General features: G+C 36.3%; 1 protein-coding gene across 2 annotated transcripts in view; it reads right to left on the reverse strand.

Moving 5' to 3' along the window:
• The window catches only part of NFAT (nuclear factor of activated T cells 3), a 317,259-nt gene that overhangs the window by 184,821 nt on the left and 111,183 nt on the right, over window positions 1-21,255 (reverse strand). For both annotated transcript variants that reach the window (XM_090396732.1, XM_090396722.1), the window contains exon 6: window positions 5,253-5,387. In XM_090396732.1, the coding sequence (XP_090252858.1) occupies window positions 5,253-5,387 (135 nt within the window). The remainder of the gene's footprint in view (window positions 1-5,252; window positions 5,388-21,255) is intronic.

Genomic DNA, 21,255 nt, shown 5'->3' on the forward strand with positions numbered 1-21,255 from the left:
CTTTTCATGTAGCACTATCATAACAACAACAACCTATATATTCTCCAAGGATATGGATGAAGAATACGATGATAGCAATAAACAACTACGCTCTTACAGAGGACTGGATGATTAAAGTGACATGGGGGAAAAAAAAAACTAAGCAATCATTATGTATCTCATCTATCTTATTATCATACAGCTTCTCGGATGGGTAACTGCTTATGACATCATTCAGTTATCCTTAAAAATGTTAACAATACATTTAAAAAGAAAATGATTATGTTTCTTATCCAACACATATGAATTATCCCTCAGCAAAAAATGTTATTCAACTTAAAGTAAAAAGAGCATTAAAGAAAAATAATAAACCTGGAGTCTTGTTGATATGCCTACGTGCTAATGTGTAAAAGAGAAAACACTAATGAGGTATCAGGAAAAATAATGTACTGTATCTTTATTAAGATAATAAAAAATGCAAAACAGATAGTATTCAATAAAAAACCAACTGTCCAAATAAATAAATAAAAATAATATATATATATATATTTATATATATATTATTTTTATTTATTTTATATAAACTATATAATTATAATATATAATTATATTTATATAATTAATGTAATTATATATATATTATATAAACTGTTTTTTTATATGTTCGAAAAAGACCGGATAAGTGAAGGACCAAATATTAAGAAATTGATTTTTTAAGGTAATTCCAGTTACAAAAAGATTAGTGATATATAATAAAGGTTAGTAAAGGTGTTCTTTACTTTTAGAGTAGTGAATGAGTGGAATGCGCTCCCTGAGTCTGTGGTGGATGCTGTGACAGTGAATGAGTTTAAGGCGAGGTGTGATACATACTGGATGAATGTCGAATAGTTGTGATGAATATGATTTGGGGCCTCCCTCGATGAGTCTAATGATTCCCTGGAGTTGCCCGTAATAATAGTAATAATAGTAATAGCATGTTTTTAGCACTATGGGTGGACTAAGGATGAGATAATCCAGGAAAGCTACTGTACAGACCAAATATGGCATTTTCCAAGCCACTTCAGACCTCCAGTGATACTATCATCATCATCATCAAATTCCTGCCATGTACCCTCAAGGGGTGTACAGGATATGACAGTACTACATGAAAAAATTACATCATTACTAACTTCCTATCTACAATTTTCCTCCAAATCAGTCTGTTACTTGTCAAGACTCCAACATTATCAGATCTTATATTTCTATCGTCTAAGGCACTTTGTACCGTATCAATCCACCTATATCTTGGTCTTCCTCTGGGTTGATTTCCTGCCAACCTGGCAGAGAACACTTGTTTTGCTAATCTTTCCTCTCCCATTCTATTTAAGTGACCATACCATCTGAGATTAGCTCTGCTAACGCATTCCTGGATGCTGACAATGTCAAGTTCTTTCCTAATATCCTCATTTTTAATATGATATTGCCATTGATGCCATCTGTTCACGCCTCTAATCTTTCTCAGGACTCTCATATCTTCGGTCTCTAGTCTTTGGTCAAGTGTTTTACTTCTGACCCAGCTCTCAGATCCATAAGTTAAAATTGGTTTGAACACAGTCTTGTATACAGCTAATTTAGTGTTCCGACTAATTTCTTTCTTATTCCATATGAATTTATTCAATTGACTTCCCACCATACCAGCTTTGCTGATTCTTTTGTCTATTTCTATATTTAGTTTACCATCTTCAGTAAAAATTGTGCCTAAGTAGCTGAAATGTTTTACTTGTTCCACAGGTACTTCATTCACAACACAGTTGACATTTTCAATGATTCTGCCTATTTTCATTGTCTTTGTCTTTTTATTGCTGACCTTCATACCATATCTATTACAACAGCTATTCAATTTAGTCAGAGAATCTTGCAGACTTGTAGCGGATTTATTTAGAAGTATAACATCATCCGCATAAAGCAAAGAGCTGACATTAACATCTCCAATTTTGATATCAGGTTTAATACCACATTCCTTCATAATGTGATCCATATAGATAATGAATAACAGAGGGGATAATGTACATCCTTGTCTCACACCAGATTTAACATTAAACCATATTCCTGTACTTCCTTCAATTCTAACTGCTGACTCACAACTCAAATAAAGACTAAGTATTGCTTGATATAATGCCCCATTGACACCATATAACTGCAGCGTATTGAATAGCTTCTCTCTTGGCACCTTGTCATATGCCTTTTCCAAATCGACAAAACTTAAATACAGATCTTTGTTATATTCAAATGCTTTCTTGACTATTTGTCGTAAAGTGAAGATCTGATCCTGACAGCCTCTATTTGGCCTGAATCCAGCTTGTTCTTCACCAAGCTTTTCTTGCACAATTCTTCTCAACCGTTTCTCAAGTATACTTGCATAGATCTTGCCAGGAACACTCAGAAGGGAAATACCTCTAATTCTCACATTCAGTTTTATTTCCCTTTTTATATATGGGTACTATGAGAGCTCTACTCCAATCATTGGGAATTCGTCCCTCTGTCCAGCTTTCTGAACTATGCAGTGCAGCCACTGTAAGACTCTTATACCACCATACTTCAGCATTTCTGGTCGAATATCATCTACTCCTGCTGCCTTTCCACATTTCAAGCCTTTGATGGCTTTTTCTACTTCAAGTATGGATATGTATTCCTGACTGCATGCCTGGTCAGTGTTTTTTTATCACTGTGCTGTCATCACTGCTTGTTTCATTTAGCAGTTTTTGAAAGTAATTACTCCATACTTCAAGGATATCTTTTTCTCCTGTTTTCATTTCACCTTTATCATCTCTAATTCCTTTTACAGCACTCTTTCCTCCATTCCTAAGCTTCTTCAACAACCTCCAGAATATTTTGCCACCTTCTTGATATTTATTTTCTATATTCTTGCCAAAGTCCTCTCATGACTTTTGTTTAGCTAGTTTTACACACTGTTTAGCTTTCTTACATTTGTCTCTGTATTCTGTAAGAGTAAAAGCTGACTTATTTGACAGGAACTTTTGATATGCTTTCTTCTTTTCCTTCACTGCCTCTTTAACTTCCTGTGTCCACCAGGGAGTTCTGATTTTTTTATCCTTGCACACAACCTCACCACATGCCTCTCTGGCAGAATCAATCAATGTTTCCTTCAGAGTTTGCCACTGAATCTCCAAGGTTTGATTCCTGTTCTCAAACTCTTTCATTTTCTTTTCAATAATATTTCTGTATTTTAGTCTACAGTTCATATCTGAGAGCTGCTCAACTTTTATTCGCTTTAGAACTTTCTTACATGTTATTCTTTTCAATATGAAATTCAATTTTATCCTGCTCAAGACTAAATAGTGATCACTTCCAATTTCAAATCCTCTGTACACTCTGGTGTCCTGCACCAGGGAGAAAACATCACTATCAACAATAACATAGTCAATGAGACTTTTCTTATTCCTTGCCTCTTCTCTCCATGTGAATTTGTGCACATTTTTATGTTGGAACATGGTGTTAGTGATAACCAGTCCATGTCCTGAGCAGAAATCCAACAGATATTTGCCATTATTATTAGCTTTGCTCTTTTCTCCAAATTTTCTCAAAATATTTTTGTATGTCTCACAATCATTTCCTACTCTACTATTTAGATCCCCAACAAGGACCAACTTTTCCTTTTTCATTGTGTCAGTTGCTTTTTCTAAAGCCTCAAAAAATTCCTCCACTTCTACCTTAGTAGAACCTTCTGTGGGACCATAGGCACAAATAAGTCTCATTGTCCAGTTCCCCATTCTCATATTTGCCCACATTACTCTACTTGAGACTGACTGCCATTCAAGAAGATTAGCCTCGTATTTTGTGTTGAATACTATGGCTACTCCTTCTTTTCCTTGATTGTCATTGCCTGAATATAACATTTTGTATTTATTGCTCAGAAAGATCTCACCATTTTTGGTCTTTTTTGTTTCAGTCACCCCTATTATGTCGATCTGGTACTTATCTAATTCCTCAGCTAGCTCCATTTCTTTGCCATTCAGGCTTCTTACGTTGATAGTACCGATCTTTAACTCTGGTGATGTTGAGTTGGGGTTTGTTTTCAGATTTGTTCCAGTAGCTGACTTTTCGCTGTTCGCCCTGGTTCCCTGGCGAAAACAACGGGGGCCTTGTTTAACCGGGCGACGCCCCAGCCGGCATGAAATTTTGTCATGTTGTACCATCATTTTTTATTTTGGTTTAACCAATAAGAATACAATTTGGTCGGCTAAATCCCAAATTGCCAGCCCATCCTCGTTCGTTCAGTATCAAAGTAGATACCCAACAGGGTGCACCATGAGAAGGTGAGGATTGGACATTAGGTCAGAAGCCCTGGTCGGTTCTCCGCATTCCTTTAAAGGCTATGTGGAGGTCTCCTCTCAGTTATACAGATTTGACCCTTAAGCACCCCCCCAGTGATACTAGTTGTATCAAAACCATCATATCACTTCAACTTCACATCAGGTGAGGATGGGGAAGATTTCTAAACACCTAATGACAACATTTATCTTATTTAATTAATATGTATTAGCTGAAACATCAGTTTTTTTGATACATGGATGAAAATCAAAGGTCCTTCAGAATGCTGTTTTTATGACAACAGATTCACTAAGAAATTTGCATTATATGTACAAATCACAACTATTTATGCTAAATGTGTAATATTGTTTACTTTTAAAAATATAAAGTTTGGAAGTGGTACTAACTGGAGGGGAGGATACTGATCCCCTGTTAAAACTTTTAATTTTCCTCATTTGTGTAATTAAAGCTTCCAGAAATTATTTATGGCATATGACAAGGTAAAGCAAGAAGTTTATTACCATTATCTTTACACATGTCTACACATATCATACATCCTTTTTATGATTGTAGCTTGCTTTAAGTCTGAAGCTCCTTGTTTTCTGGCTTCAGAAAATAAGTAGCTTATTTCTGGTGAAAAGGACTTGTATAAGAAAACTGAAAAGGTTATCGACTGTTTACTTTTGTTTTCCTACATTTAAAACAATCTATAAAAATAAGCATGGAAACAAATAGTAAAAGTGAACCAAGAGCAGTTGCAGCAAGAATTAAAGTGTGGTTATAATAATAAACAATCCTTATATCTAGATAGTTATTCAATATAAAAAGCAAGGCAAAAATTAGAGAATTTCTCTCTCTCTCTCTCACACACACAGCTAAATAATTTAATTCAATTACAGTAAAACAACAGATTTAATACAGATTAAAACAAAAAATCAGAATACTGTATGTAGATAACTCACCTTCAGGTACTTCTCTAAAGACAACTTTTGTGTCTTTCAGAAAATTTTTGCCTATAATAAAAAGATCCTCTTCTCCTTTCACTGAACAACAAGTTAATGACTTTTTACAGATTTCTGGGATTCCAGGTGGCTGAGCTAGGGAAACAACAACAAAATCTCAGTTTAGAATATTAAGTGTAATACATTTTATATTTATACTGATATGTTATGGGATTATAAGAAGGATGGATAGTTGAATGTCTCAATAAATAAATGGCAGGGTAGTCAAGGAAAAATATTTGTTCAAGATATAAATCTGGAGCTAAAGAGTTGCCGTTTTTAAGGAATGATGTATTAGGAATAAGAATTTGGGATGCTGACAGAGTATAAATAAGACATGAGTGACAAAGGGGAATGGGTTGATGAGAATTTTTTTTTTTTAAATTAAACGGATTAGTCATGATGTGACTAATTTGCATTATTATGAATGCTATACAAAGCAACTGCTGTTGGAGATGTCAATTTTTTTTAAACACTGTTTGGTATGTTTGGCATACTGATAAATGAATGCATTTTTGAGTTGCTCAAGGATAATTCCATAACACAGTTAATAGCGGGAATGAGGACATGAGCAATGCAGTTGGTGACATATCATCAGAATGTGATATTTCGTGATGCATCTGTTTTGCCTCTGATGGGTGAATATCATCACAGTTTTGAAAGGATGGAGGTCCAGAAAGATGTAGGTATGTTCTCCAGTAATGAAAAAGAAGTGGAAAAGTAGTTCTTAATGACATATTACGGCATTAACTACAGCTTTTCATCCTGTTTTCCTGTAGTTCTTATAGCATTAAGAACTACAGGAAAAGGGGATGAAAAGCTGGGAAAAGTGCATTTGAAAGCAGCTCTATTATTATTATTGTTATTTGTGACACCTCCAAGGAGTCCGAAGACTCATCGTGGGAGGACACCAACTGTACAACTCTGTCTCCACCACTATTAGATTGGATTCACACTCAAAGAGATTAAAGACAGTATATTTGAAGTGGATAAATAACAGAAGTAGGCAGGAACTGAGGAGGAAACATAAAAGTAGATAGCAGCTGTGATAAGTATCATGTTCAAGTAAAGTTCTGAGGTGATATGGAAGGAGAAAATGGAATATGAAAAGAAGCTAATTGGAAGTTTATTTTGCACTTGGTTAGATTATAATAAATTTAGTTTAATCCTTTATCCAAGTGTAGGCAAACAATGTTTGCACCTGAAAATATCTTCAGGACTGAGGCAAGGTGGTACATCTGTTGGCAACTCGTAGCAAAGGTGGACCAAGCTCTCATCTCCCATAATGCAAAGCACATCTCCTTGCAGACATGTATAATGCTATACATTAAGAGAAGGGCCACTACCAAGACTCGTTTCAACCTTTATTGAGGTCTCGTCAGTGGGAGGCAAACCCAGAAGTGGTGACACCAAGGCAGAAGCAATGGAGAAGGTCATATTTAGTTATACGAGTTGCCACAGGGTGTACCACCTTATGATTAAATTACTCTGGATTTAGAGAAAGATGTTGGAAGTTTATTTTGCACTTGGTTAGACTATAATAAATTTAGTTTAATCCTTTATCCAAGTGTAGGCAAACAAAGTTTGCACCTGAAAATATCTTCAGAACTGAGGCAAGGTTGGCAACTCGTAGCAAAGGTGCACCAAGCTCTCGTCTCTCCTTGTTTTAATATCTCCCAGGTGGACCAAACTCTCGTCTCTCATTGTCTTAATATCTCCCATAATGCAAAGCACATCTCCTTGCAGATGCCTCAGTCCTGAAGATATTTTCAGGTGCAAACTTTGTTTGCCTACACTTGGATAAAGGATTAAACTAAATTTATTATAGTCTAACCAAGTGCAAAATAAACTTCCAACATCTTTCTCTAAATCCAGAGTATTTTAATAATAAGGTGGTACACCCTGTGGCAACTCATATAGGTAAATATGACCTCTCCATTGCTTCTGCCTTGGTGTCACAACTTCTGGGTTTTCCTGCCATTGACGAGACCTCAATAAAGGTTGAAACGGGTCTTGGTAGTGGCCCTTCTCTTAATGCATAGCATTATACATGTCTGCAAGGAGATGTGCTTTGCATTATGGGAGATATTAAGACAAGGAGAGATGAGATCTTGGTCCACCTTTGCTATGAGTTGCCAACAGATGTACCACCTTGCCTCAGTTCTGAAGATATTTTCAGGAGAAATCTTTGTCTGCCTACACTTGGATAAAGGATTAAACTAAATTTATTATAAAAGAAGCTAATAATACACCATTTCATAATCTCTCTTGTATATACTCAAGTAGGAGTGCATCAGATATTAATAATAATCCAACACTATTTCATTGCTGGATTCTATAAATCATTTTCTTCCCAATTTATCAGGCTGATTTTATGATTGACTGTCAGGTTTCAGATTTCATGAGCTTTTTATCTTTCTATCTTCAGGTGCTCCTGAAAACACCAGTCAAGTTATAATTTGTTTTTCTTATGGGTATTTTTCCAACCATTTCTATTTCAAATACATGTTTTAATAATCTTACATTTCCCATTTTTGAATATTATATTAAATTCCATTCTGATACTGTTATGTGATATGATTCTGTTATTCATATCATCCATTAACTTCCTTAATGTTTCTCAGAAGTGTCAGCAGTCAGAGTTCTCTAGTCTTTGATTAACAGTTTTATTTCTATCCCCACTTTTAGAATCATAGTTTTCTTGTATAACGTGGAGAATCCATAATTATAGAAAGACACATGTTCCACAGTAAAAATTAAATGTAAAGATATTTCATCTTATGTATTGCAAGACATCAAAAACAAATTAAAAAAAAAAAAAAAGACTACACACCCAAGATCAGGAGGATAAACCAAGTGAGGATTAAGTGGATGAGTAGAGATATAAATCGAGAAAATAAAAAACACTTTAGGTGGAAAGGAAAAGGTAATCAGCATACTTATGAACAAAACAGAGTGCATAGTATAGTAAGGAATAAATAATAATAAAACAAAAGCAGTATAGTAAGGAATGCCAAACCAAATTATGAGAGAAAATTAGTAGGCCAAATTAAATCCAAAAAGAGTTATCGGTATGTAGCAAAAGAGGAAAAATTACTATGGAAGCATGATTTTAAATCAATAGTAATGGTAGAAATACAAAAAAAAAGTCACTGATGTGACAGAAACTCATGTCAAAATTGAAGTAAATCAAAAGGAGGTGCTCAGCATATTATAAAATATTAGAGTGGTTGGGAGGATGGCTGACTAAGAGATATCAAAAAGTGGCGGCTTCCTAGGGGCGATTCCTGGACATCTTTGGGTGACTGACTGGCCTACTACACTATTCCTCCCTTCCAGGGTTAGCAGCCCTGGTAGGGTTAAGTTTCCTCGCTTGCAATAACTCATCAGATGAAGGCTCCGACTTTTATAGGTCGGAGCCGGGAAACTTGTCGAGTGTGAATCCAGGTGTGTTTCTTGTTTGGAGGTGATCCTGCCGCCCATCCCAGTGGCATCCTCAGGAAGAAAGTTAAAAGAAAGCTCTGCAAAGACTATCATCAACCCATTTATTCAAGTTCTCATCATGCTTGTTCCGGCAGTCAAGGAGTTCCCAATCTCAGACACTTCATATGTCAGGTCTGTGATCGTGCATTCTCTACTGCAGTTGGCCTTGGCATGCATCGCACCTTGAAACATCCAGCCGAAGCCAACGCTGCAAAAAGAACAGAGCATCAAAGCACGTTGGACTGCCGAAGAAGAAAAGATCCTCACCACTCATGAGATCGAGTTGACAGCTCGAGGGATAAAGAAAATCAATAAGGCTTTATTTAAGGCATTCCCATTAAGATCCTCGGATGCCATCAAGTGTCATAGACAGAAAGCCAGTTACAAAGCCTTACTTCAAGAATTGGCAGCCCACTCGCCACAGGTAGGGACAGGTAATATCTCCGCATCTCCTGTCCCTGCCTCTCCATCTTCCAGCCACCATCCTGCTGTTGAAAAGAGGGCTTTGATTCTCAGACTGACATCATCTCTAGATGATCCTCCTCTTGCAGAATATAACCATCAAATTCTTAAATCTCTCATCCAGACTCACCTGCTGAGAATGGATATCAGTTGAATGACTACCTCAACACTTCATGCCTCGTGAACATCAGCCTACGTCTCATTCTACAATGACTTTGTCAAATAGGAAGCAGAGGAAGAGGGCCTATGCAGCTAGCAGGCCCTCTATAAAAAGAATAGAGGGCAATGTGCCAAAACCATCCTTGACGGTGCTTCCCCCTCCACCTCTAGCAGACTTACATGATGATTTTGTCAAATTCTGGAGTACAGTCTTTTCTACTCCACCTCCACACTTCCCAGATTATGATGACCAACCTACGATATTCAGGTCCATTCCTGCTGCCCTTCAAATATACCAGCCTGCCTCCATCCAGGAGATTAAAGCAGCACTTCCATCCAATTTCTCTGCCTCTGGACCTGATGGCTTTCCTGCGTCTAGGCTTCGGAAGGTATCGTTGAAGATTCTTCAAGACTTAGTGGACATTCTCCTTTCCGGTAAAGTAATACCACCATACTTACGTGCTTCAAGAACTATCTTCATTCCGAAGAAAGAAACTTCAAGTTGTGCATCAGACTTTAGACCTATTACCATCTCATCTGTGTTACTTAGACTCTATCATAAAATATTAGTTAAACGACTTCAGCAACATATACAGCATGATTATAGTCAGAGAGTTTTTATCCCTTCAGAAGGCTGTGCCGAGAATATATATCTTCTTTCTTCTCTTCTCTCTGATTCCCGACGCTACCTTAAGCCGCTATATATGGCGTCACTGGACCTCCAAAAGGCCTTTGATAGCGTCTCCCTTCCTGCTCTCCTTCGAGTTCTGTCTATTGCTGGATGTCCAGAACCTTTTCTTTCCTATGTTATGGAGCTATACTTGGAAATCCCATGCAACTTCTATTCCCGTAGTGCGAAGTATTCACCAGGGTGATCCTCTCTACCCTTTTCTTTAACTGCGTCATAGATGAGATTCTTCATTCTCTTTATAGCCATATAGGCTACTCTATAGGTGCTCCTTCCTTTAATGCTATGGCCTTTGCAGACAATCTTATTCTCGTAGCCTCTACTAACATAGGTTTGCTGGAACTCTTTGACTGGGCATTTGACTTCTTCTCTATCCGAGGCCTTTCTATTAATGTAGAGAAATCCTGCTCTTTAGCTCTTGTCCCCTCTGGTCGTGACAAGAAGCTTAAGGTCGAGACCATAGAGTTTTCCCTGCACGAGAGGCCGTTGCATGCTTTGATCATCCTGGAAGAGTGGAGATACATCGGTATCATGTTCACCCCAAAGGGAAGGTCTTCTGTCCCTTCTATCCTAGAAGCTGGGATCGCTTCTTTGAGGAAAGCTCCTCTCAAGCCCCAGCAAAGACTGTTTCTCCTTTCCTACTATTTCCTACCTCTCTTTTACCACAAGTTGGTATTTGGTAGGCCATATATCTCGGTAGTCAGAGAATGACTACAATGATAACTCGAACAGGCATAGGGTAAAACACTTGTAAAGGCTTAGGCCAATATCAAGTCTGGACGAAATGTCTGGACATGATGTAAGGGTAGTACTGCCCGTAACCAGTACAAAGATTAATAATAATAAAAAAAAATAACTAGTGGTGTACCACAAGGATCAGGATCAGTCCTTAGTACACTGTTATTCAATCTGTACATTAATGATATCGGGAAGGATTTGACTGGTAACATACAGATATTTGCTGATGATGCAAAGATAGTTAGGGTATAAAATAGTTAGCATTCCTGATTACCGGAATATGCCTTATAGTCAGGGTAATCAGAAATGCTGCTGATATGCAGTAATTGCTGAATGATTTGAATAGGCTGGAATTGTGGGAAAAATGGATGTCAATAAATGTAAACTCATGCACTTTGGCATGATTAGATACCCAATGTCATATTATATTGGTGGGATTATGTTAGAAGAAACTGATGAGGCTAGGGATTTTGGAGTGTTAGTAGATAGCAAATTGAAGTTTAGGGGTCATGTAGCAAAGATTGCAAATACAACTCAAAAGATAATTGTAATGCTGAAATGAACTTTTGACAGGTATACTACTGACACTCACAAACACAAATCAAATATCATGACTACTTTCTGAATAGAAAAGTTTCCAGATTATTTAACCATTAGCCTACTTATAATACTGATGTACTACAGATCTGAAACTTTTCTGAGTGGGAATTTGATTAGAAAAATTATTTGCACAGAGTTCAAATTTAAATGCGAACTCTGTGCAAATGTGAATAAATTATAACAGAGATTATGATTCTGTTATAATTTATTTTAACAACAGCATGGTGAATATTTGAAAGAAAGGCACAAAATGTGCATTGTAGATAATGAAAAAGAATAGAGATATAATTGAGCAAAATTAGATTAGCTGGGTAGGCAAAAGAAAAATGCATCCCATATCTTGATTTTTTGCATAACATCGAATGCAATCTGTAGGGACTTTCTAGAGAAGATGCTAATAAACTATGCTTTTGAAGATGCTGCTTCACTTTTTTAAAAGAAAATTACCTCAATGTAATTTATAGAGTGCTGAAACCAGTACGCTAACCTCATTAAGAAAATATAGCAATTTATCTATTTCAAAAGCTGATAAAGGAAAAGTGGTAGTGTTAATGGATAAGGCTGACTATGAGAGAAAAGTAGACTGCCTTTTGCAAGACACCTCCAACTATCAAGAAATCAATTATAACCCTACAAAATCATAAATTAAACAATTAAATAAGTTGCTTGATGAAGTTGTCAATTGGGATCAAAATACCATGAACAAGTTGCAAACTCATTTTGGAAGAACTCCTCGTTTATATGGCCTCCCAAAAATTCATAAAGAAGGTTATCCAGTAAGATCCAGCATGAATTATAATGACTCCCATTTACAGAATTGCTAAATTTCTGTCAGGTTTATTAACTGCCCATACTGGCCAATCCAGATCTTTCATCAACAATTCAACACATTTTCTTGAACAAATCAAGGATGTTCAAATACAAGAGTCAGACTTGTTAGTCATCTTTGATATTGTTTCCCTCTTTACCAATATTCCATTATCTGATACTGTTAAATTTACTATATGATGATTACCTTCCCGATATTGCCAAGATTTCTGAATTTGTTATATATTCAGGATATTTCAGTAAAAACAAGATCTATAAACAAGTTAAAAGTACTTGTTAAAAGGGCTACCCATGGCAGTACTCTGTCTTCACCTTTGGCAAACTATTTTTTGAACCATCTGGAAGACACCTTGTTCTCATCCATTCATCCCCAACCCTCTCGTTGGTTTCCTTATGTTGATGATGTCTTTGCTATTTTACCGCATTCTGAAGAGGAACTTACTACATTCCTACAACAGATCAATATTCACCCATGCATTCAGTTTACCATGGAAAAAGAAAAGGCTGGTAGTTTATCATTCTTGGACATCCTTCTTACACGAACAGCCTCTGGTAATTTATCAACCAGTGTTTATCGAAACCTACCTTTATTGGCATATACATTCCTCAAAAGTCTGCTCATCACACCTCTCAAAAAACTGGCATTATCAAGTCTTTAATTAATAGATCACATAAAGTGTGCTCCTCTCCCTCAAGCTTACAACAAGAACTTTTCACTATCAAAATGTTAATGAAATTTAATGGTTACAACCCTAATCAAATCCAACAGATAATTGACTTCTATGTTCTAACACGTCAGGATTCTTCAACAGACCGCAGGGTTCTAATCCCTTATATTTCTGGCATCTCAGAACCGATTGCTAGAATTTTGAAGAAGTATCATCCCATTCCCACATATTTTCCTATCAACAAAATTTCTCACCTGTTGCCATTTACAAAAGACAAACTGGCACTTCTATCATTAGCTGGTGTTTACCAGATGTGTGAATAACTTAACATACTTTGGGCAAACAGGCCATTCTGTGGAAAAAAGAATGAATGAACATCAGTATTATATTGAATATGTGAAACCTCAAAAATCTAGTCTGGCATAACATAGTATTGACACTAAACACAATATCCAGTGGGATAAAGCTCATCTTCTCCATAGATGCAAGTTTAAATACGAACACCTTTTCAAGGAAAGTTGAGAAGCCCTTTTACATCGGCCAAATCTGAATTGAAATGATTATCTCTCTCTCTCCCAAAAGTTTGGGAGATTCTTGTCTTATGTAACTATCAAAGAAATAGTTTTTAAGAATTATTTAATATTTTATTCATATAATTTCTAGCATGTGGCAACAGTTTTAATTGGTAATCCACTGACTGTTATGTACTTTGTATTTCATTCCTTTGAATTGGTTGTTGTCTACATTGATGATGTACTGTTAATTTTAGTACGAAATATTTATACCTTTATTTCATTAAAGTTAATTTGATGATGTCTTTGCTATTTGGACGCATTCTGAAGAGGAACTTAGTTACTTACTAATTACTGTGTTTATTGTGTAATTTATTATTTATTTAAGAATGTTTCTAGTCATTAATCATCAACAGAACACAGGAAACTGAGCAGTTGCATGTGTTTTCAAGTTCTGTAAAGGTCATCTACAGTGGTGTCAGGGACACTGTGACTGGACATTGGAAGACTGCAAAAAAAGTCGTGGTTCAACAAGTCACAGTACTCCTTGTTCTGTACAGTCAGTAGGAGAGACTTAGGCAGGAGCCCCATTGAAGCAATGAGCCCAGCTTGCCTTGTAAGCATAACTCTAAGTTCTGGAGATGGTATCATGATGTGGAGCATGTTCTGCAGGTACTGAATAGGTCCTCTGATATTCCTGGAAGGTTAGGTATCCTCCAAGCATATCTGAACACTGTGGCCAATCAGGTTCATCCTTCAATGTTGACTTTTTATCCAGTAGGTGATGGTTGTTTCACAGATGACAATGCTACTGTTCATCCCATAATTGATCAGCAGTATTTCAATGAGCATGACAGCAACTTCCACCATCTTCCATGGCTACAAAAAAAAAAAAAAAAAAAAAAAAAAAAAAAAAAAAAAAAAAAGGCCCAGATTTGAATCCCACTGAGAATGTATGGGACATGTTAAAAAATAGATCCCAGAGCAATGTCCTCTTACATGAATTCTGAGCCAGTTAAAGGACTGCCTAGTGAACAATTGATATATTGTAGCTGTAAATGCAATCCAACAACTTGTGGAAACTATGCCAAGCTGCATATGTGCTGTTTGGCATAGGAGGTCCAACACGACATTAAATAAAAAAGTTTCTGAGTGACTGGTATGTGTATCATTCACTTTGTACCCTTCTTTCACACCGTATTTTCCTTGTAACCACGTTCAATTTTTAATGTGGCCTAATATTCTTTTTTCCATGTTGTCCATGTAATTCCTCTTTTTAACTTACTGATTCTTTTAACTAGTCTTTCTATAATTTCTAAGTTGAATTTCGAAGTCAATTAATCTTTGATTCTTAGTGCCCAAACTGTCTCTCACCACCTCATTATATACTATCCTAAAATTTTTCATCTCACTTCTATCATGTCTTCAGGACTTTCTTCTTTCTTTTCACTTTCTAGTTCACCATTCTTGAAAATGTGAAATTAATTATTTACCATAACAGAAAAATTTTCCTTTATTTCATTTATTTTGTCTTAGACATATCAGACCTTATCCTTTCATTTTGATTTTTAATTTTCTGAACAGCTTTAAGTTTAGCTGTTGCTAAGTGATGGTCAGATCCTACAAAATCCCTTGCCTTGCTTTAACATCTATGGGTGAATTTTTAAAGCTATCCTTAAATGCAATGTGATCAATATGGCTTGTGTTTTTATCATTCGATAATATTGGGGCCATTTAATATATGTAATTATATTTGAATAAGCTTCCTTCCATCAGAAGATTATTACAAATTGTTGGTAAATCTTCATTCTCATTTCTTTGCCCACATGCTTCGTTACCTATCTCTCTCATCTTCATTATTTCTTTTATGGCATTTATATTCCATAAGAATAATCATATCATAAATTAAAGATACCAAGAAATTATATACTTGGTTTAATCCTTTACCAAGTGTAAGCAAACAAGTTGATGCCCGAAGTATTTTCAGGACTAGAGCAACTCCACATCTTTGATACCAAGAAATTATAAATACCAAGAAATTATATATGTCTTTATGTTCGCTTACACTTGATAAAGAAATCCTTTACCAAGTGTAAGCAAACAAGTTGATGACTGAAGTATTTCAGGACTAGAGCAACTCCACATCACTTGCCTTAGTATGGATAGCTTGGATAATGGATTAAACCAAGTATATAATTTCTTGGTATCTTTAATTTATAGTATAACCAAGTGAAAAAACTTCCAATAATCATATGATATGCTTAAGTTTCTGTTTTATGCAATAATGTAATTTATCATAAAATATCTCCTTTTCTTCAAAACCTTTATATTGTTTATTGGTGCATGAATCTGTATGATGATTAATTTAATACATCATGAATATAATCTAGCTATTATTATTATTATTATTATTCAAGCACTTATAGAATTTCAATTCACTAAATTTTTATTTGTCTCTTCACTAAATATAAGTGCCACTTCTCTTTCATTCTTTTTTTCATCATATCCTGAATACACTATCGATATCCAATAGTTCAAATGCAGAATAAAGGTTATATATGTAGCTTGACTGCTGCAATTATGTTATTTCCACATATATTTTACCTATATATTAAAATCTGTCGTGGAGTATGATAAAAATGTATTATATATAATTTTTACTTTAGCTGGTTAGAATGTTTCAGATTTGTATCTATGATGTGCACTGACTTCAAAGACTGAGATGCTATGTATTCTAAAGAACAAAGCTGCTTAAGGGTCAAAGCTGCATAACTGAAAGGAGACCTCAACATAGCCTTTAAAGGAATGCAGAGAACCGACCAGGGCTTCTGACATAATGTCCAATCCTCACCTACTCGTGGTGCACCCTGTTGGGTATGTACCTGGATACTGAACGAACAAGGATGGGCTGACAATTTGGGATTTAGCCAACCAAATTGTATTCTTATTGGTTAAACCAAAATAAAAAAATGATGGTCCAACATGACAAAATTTCATGCCAGCTGGGGCGTCGACCGGTTAAACAAGGCCCCCGTTCTTTTCGCCAGGGAACCAGGGAGAACAGCGAAAAGTCGGCTACTGGAACAAATCTGAAAACACACCTCAACTCAACATCACCAGAGTTAAAGATCGGTACTATCAACGTAAGAAGCCTGAATGGCAAAGAAACGGAGCTAGCTGAGGAATTAGATAAATACCAGATTGACATAATAGGGGTGACTGAAACAAAAAAGACCAAAACTGGCGAGAGCTTTCTGAGCAATAAATACAAAATGTTACATTCAGGCAATGACAATCAAGGAAAAGAAGGAGTAGCCATAGTATTCAACAAAATATGAGGCTAATCTTCTTGAATGGCAGTCAGTCTCAAGTAGAGTAATGTGGGCAAATATGAGAATGGGGAACTGGACAATGAGACTTATTTGTGCCTATCCCATCCCACAGAAGGTTCTACTAAGGTAGAAGTGGAGGAATTTTTTGAGGCTTTAGAAAAAGCAACTGACACAATGAAAAAGGAAAAGTTGGTCCTTGCTGGGGATCTAAATAGCAGAGTAGGAAATAAGTGTGAGACATACAGAAATATATTGGGAAAATTTGGAGAAAAGATCAAAGCTAATAATAATGGCAAATATCTGTTGGATTTCTGCTCAGGACATGGACTGGTTATTACTAACACCATGTTCCAACATAAAAATGTGCACAAATTCACATGGAGAGAAGAGGCAAGGAATAAGAAAAGTCTCACTGACTATGTCATTGTTGATAGTGATGTTTTCTCCCTGGTGCAGGACACCAGAGTGTACAGAGAATTTGAAATTGGAAGTGATCACTATTTAGTCTTGATCAGGTTAAAATTGAATTTCATATTGAAAAGAATAACACTTAAGAAAGGATTAAAGCGAATAAAAGTTGGGCAGCTCTCAGATGTGAACTGTAGATTGAAATACACAAAGATTATTGAAGAAAAAATGAAAGAGTTTGAGAACAGGAATCAAACCTTGGAGATTCAGTGGCAAGCCTTGAAGAAAGCCGTGATTGATTGAGATTGATTGACAGAGAGGCATGTGGTGAAGATGTCTGCAAGGATAGAAAAATTAGAACTCCATGGACACAGGAAGTTAAAGAGGCAGTGAAGGAAAAGAAGAAAGCATATCAAAAGTTCCTGGCAAATAAGTCAGCTTTTGCTTTAGAGAATACAGAGACAAATGTAAGAAAGTGAAACACTATGTAAAACTAGCTAAACAAAAATCATGGGAGGACTTTGGCAAGAACATAGAAAAAAATATCAAGAAGGTGGTAAGATATTCTGGAGGTTGTTGAAGAAGCTTAGAAATGGAGGAAAGAGTGCTGTAAAAGGAGTTAGAGATGATAAAGGTGACATGAAAACAGGAGAAAAAGATATCCTTGAAGTATGGAGTAATTACTTCCAAAAATTGCTAAATGAAACAAGCCGTGATAGCACAGTGGTGAAAAACATTCAACAGGCATACAGTCAGGAATACATATCCATACTTGAAGTAGAAAAAAACCATCAAAGGCTTGAAATGAGGAAAGGCAGCAGGGAGTAGATGATATTCATCCAGAAATGCTGAAGTAAGGTGGTATAAGTCTTACAGTGGCTGCACTGTATAGTTCAGAAAGCCTGGACAGAGGGACAAATTCCCGATGATTGGAGTAGAGCTCTCATAGTACCCATATATAAAAAGGGAAATAAAACTGAATGTGAGAATTACAGAGGTTTTCCCTACTGAGTGTTCCTGGCAAGATCTATGCAAGTCTACTTGAGAAACGGTTGAGAGGAATTGTGGAAGAAAAGCTTGGCGAAGAACAAACTGGATTCAGGCCAAATAGAGGCTGTCAGGATCAGATCTTCACTTTATGACAAATAGTTGAGAAATCATGGGAATATAACAAAGATCTGTATTTAAGTTTTGTAGATCTGGAAAAGGCATATGACAAGGTGTCAAGAGAGAAGCTATTCAATACGCTACAGTTATATGGTGTGAGTGGGGCATTATATCAAGCAATACTTAGTCTTTATTTGAGTTGTAAGTCAGCAGTTAGAATTGAAGGAAGTACAGGAAGATGGTTTAATGTTAAATCTGGTGTGAGACAAGGATGTACATTATCCACTCTGTTATTCATTATCTATATGGATCACATTATGAAGGAAAGTGGTATTAAACATGATATCAAATTTGGAGATGTTAACGGCAGCTCTTTGCTTTATGCGGATGATGTTATACTTCGAAATAAATCTGCTACAAGTCTGCAAGATTCTCTGACTAAATTGAATAACTGAAAGTTTATTTTTCACTTGGTTAGAGTATAATAAATTTAGTTTAATCCTTTATCCAAGTGTGAGCAAACAAAGTTTGCACCTGAAAGTATCTTCAGGACTGGGTTAAGGTGGTACACACCAGGGCAACTCGTTGCAAAGGTGGAGCAAGCTACCAACACTCCTATCTCCTATATCTCCTATAATGCAAAACACATCTCCTTGCGGATATGTCTAATGTTAGCATTAAGGGAAGGGCCACTACCCAGACTAGTTTCGACCTTTATTGAGGTCTCTTCAGTGGGAGCCAGGCCCAAGTGGAGATATCAGGCAGAAGCATTAGTAGGTCATCTCTACCTATAGGAATTGCCAATTGGTGTGCCACCCTTTTTTAATAATTTACTCTGGATTTAGAGAAAGATGTTGAAAGTTTATTTTTCACTTGGTTAGAGTATAATAAATTTAGTTTAATCCTTTATCCAAGTGTGAGCAAACAAAGTTTGCACCTGAAAGTATCTTCAGGACTGGGTTAAGGTGGTACACACCAGGGCAACTCGTTGCAAAGGTGGAGCAAGCTACCAACACTCCTATCTCCTATATCTCCTATAATGCAAAACACATCTCCTTGCGGATATGTCTAATGTTATGCATTAAGGGAAGGGCCACTACCCAGACTAGTTTCGACCTTTATTGAGGTCTCTTCAGTGGGAGCCAGGCCCAAGTGGAGATATCAGGCAGAAGCATTAGTAGGTCATCTCTACCTATAGGAATTGCCAATTGGTGTGCCACCCTTTTTTAATAATTTACTCTGGATTTAGAGAAAGATGTTGAAAGTTTATTTTTCACTTGGTTAGAGTATAATAAATTTAGTTTAATCCTTTATCCAAGTGTGAGCAAACAAAGTTTGCACCTGAAAGTATCTTCAGGACTGGGTTAAGGTGGTACACACCAGGGCAACTCGTTGCAAAGGTGGAGCAAGCTACCAACACTCCTATCTCCTATATCTCCTATAATGCAAAACACATCTCCTTGCGGATATGTCTAATGTTATGCATTAAGGGAAGGGCCACTACCCAGACTAGTTTCGACCTTTATTGAGGTCTCTTCAGTGGGAGCCAGGCCCAAGTGGAGATATCAGGCAGAAGCATTAGTAGGTCATCTCTACCTATAGGAATTGCCAATTGGTGTGCCACCCTTTTTTAATAATTTACTCTGGATTTAGAGAAAGATGTTGAAAGTTTATTTTTCACTTGGTTAGAGTATAATAAATTTAGTTTAATCCTTTATCCAAGTGTGAGCAAACAAAGTTTGCACCTGAAAGTATCTTCAGGACTGGGTTAAGGTGGTACACACCAGGGCAACTCGTTGCAAAGGTGGAGCAAGCTCCACCTTTGCAACGAGTATTTCCCTTAATGCATAACATTAGACATATCCGCAAGGAGATGTGTTTTGCATTATAGGAGATATAGGAGATAGGAGTGTTGGTAGCTTGCTCCACCTTTGCAACGAGTTGCCCTGGTGTGTACCACCTTAACCCAGTCCTGAAGATACTTTCAGGTGCAAACTTTGTTTGCTCACACTTGGATAAAGGATTAAACTAAATTTATTAAATTGAATAACTGTTATAATAGATATGGTATGAAGGTCAGTATTAAAAAGACAAAGACAATGAAAAAAGCAGAATCATTGAAAATGTCAACTGTGTTGTGAATGGAGAACCTGTGGAACAAGTAAAACATTTCAGCTACTTAGGCACGATTTTTACTGAAGATGGTAAATTAAATATAGAAATAGACAACAGAATTAGCAAAGCTGGTATGGTGGGAAGTCAAATGAATAAATTCATATGGAATAAGAGAGAAATTAGTCAGAACACTAAATTAGCTGTATACAAGACAGTGTTCAAACCAGTTTTAACTTATGTATCTGAGAGCTAGGTCAGAAGTAAAATACTTGACCAAAGACTAGAGACCGCAGATATGAGAGTCCTGAGAAAGATTAGAGGCGTGAACAGATGGCATCAATGGCAATATCATATTAAAAAAATGAGGATATTAGGAAAGAACTTGACATTGTCAGCATCCAGGAATGCGTTAGCAGAGCTAATCTCAGGTGGTATGGTCACTTAAATAGAATGGGAGAGGAAAGATTAGCAAAACAAGTGTTCTCTGCCAGGTTGGCAGGAAAACGACCCAGAGGAAGACCAAGATATAGGTGGATTGATACGGTACAAAGTGCCTTAGATGATAGAAATATAAGATCTGATAATGTTGGAGTCTTGACAAGTAACAGACTGATTTGGAGGAAAATTGTAGATAGGAAGTTAGTAATGATGCAATTTTTTTCATGTAGTATTGTCATATCCTGTACAACCCTTGAGGGTACATGGCAGGAGTTTGATGATGATGAATATTACTGCAAATATATAAATATATATACAATAAACACAAATTCTGTATACTAAGTAATTCACTTTATATCTTTAAAGAGATCTGACATTCCTTATAGAATCAAAAATACTAAATTAATTTCTAATTCTTAACATGTA

This window comes from Typopeltis vanoorti, chromosome 1 (assembly GCF_054136105.1).
Source record: "Typopeltis vanoorti isolate ZY-2024b chromosome 1, IOZ_Tvanoo_1.0, whole genome shotgun sequence".
Taxonomy (NCBI): domain Eukaryota; kingdom Metazoa; phylum Arthropoda; class Arachnida; order Uropygi; family Thelyphonidae; genus Typopeltis; species Typopeltis vanoorti.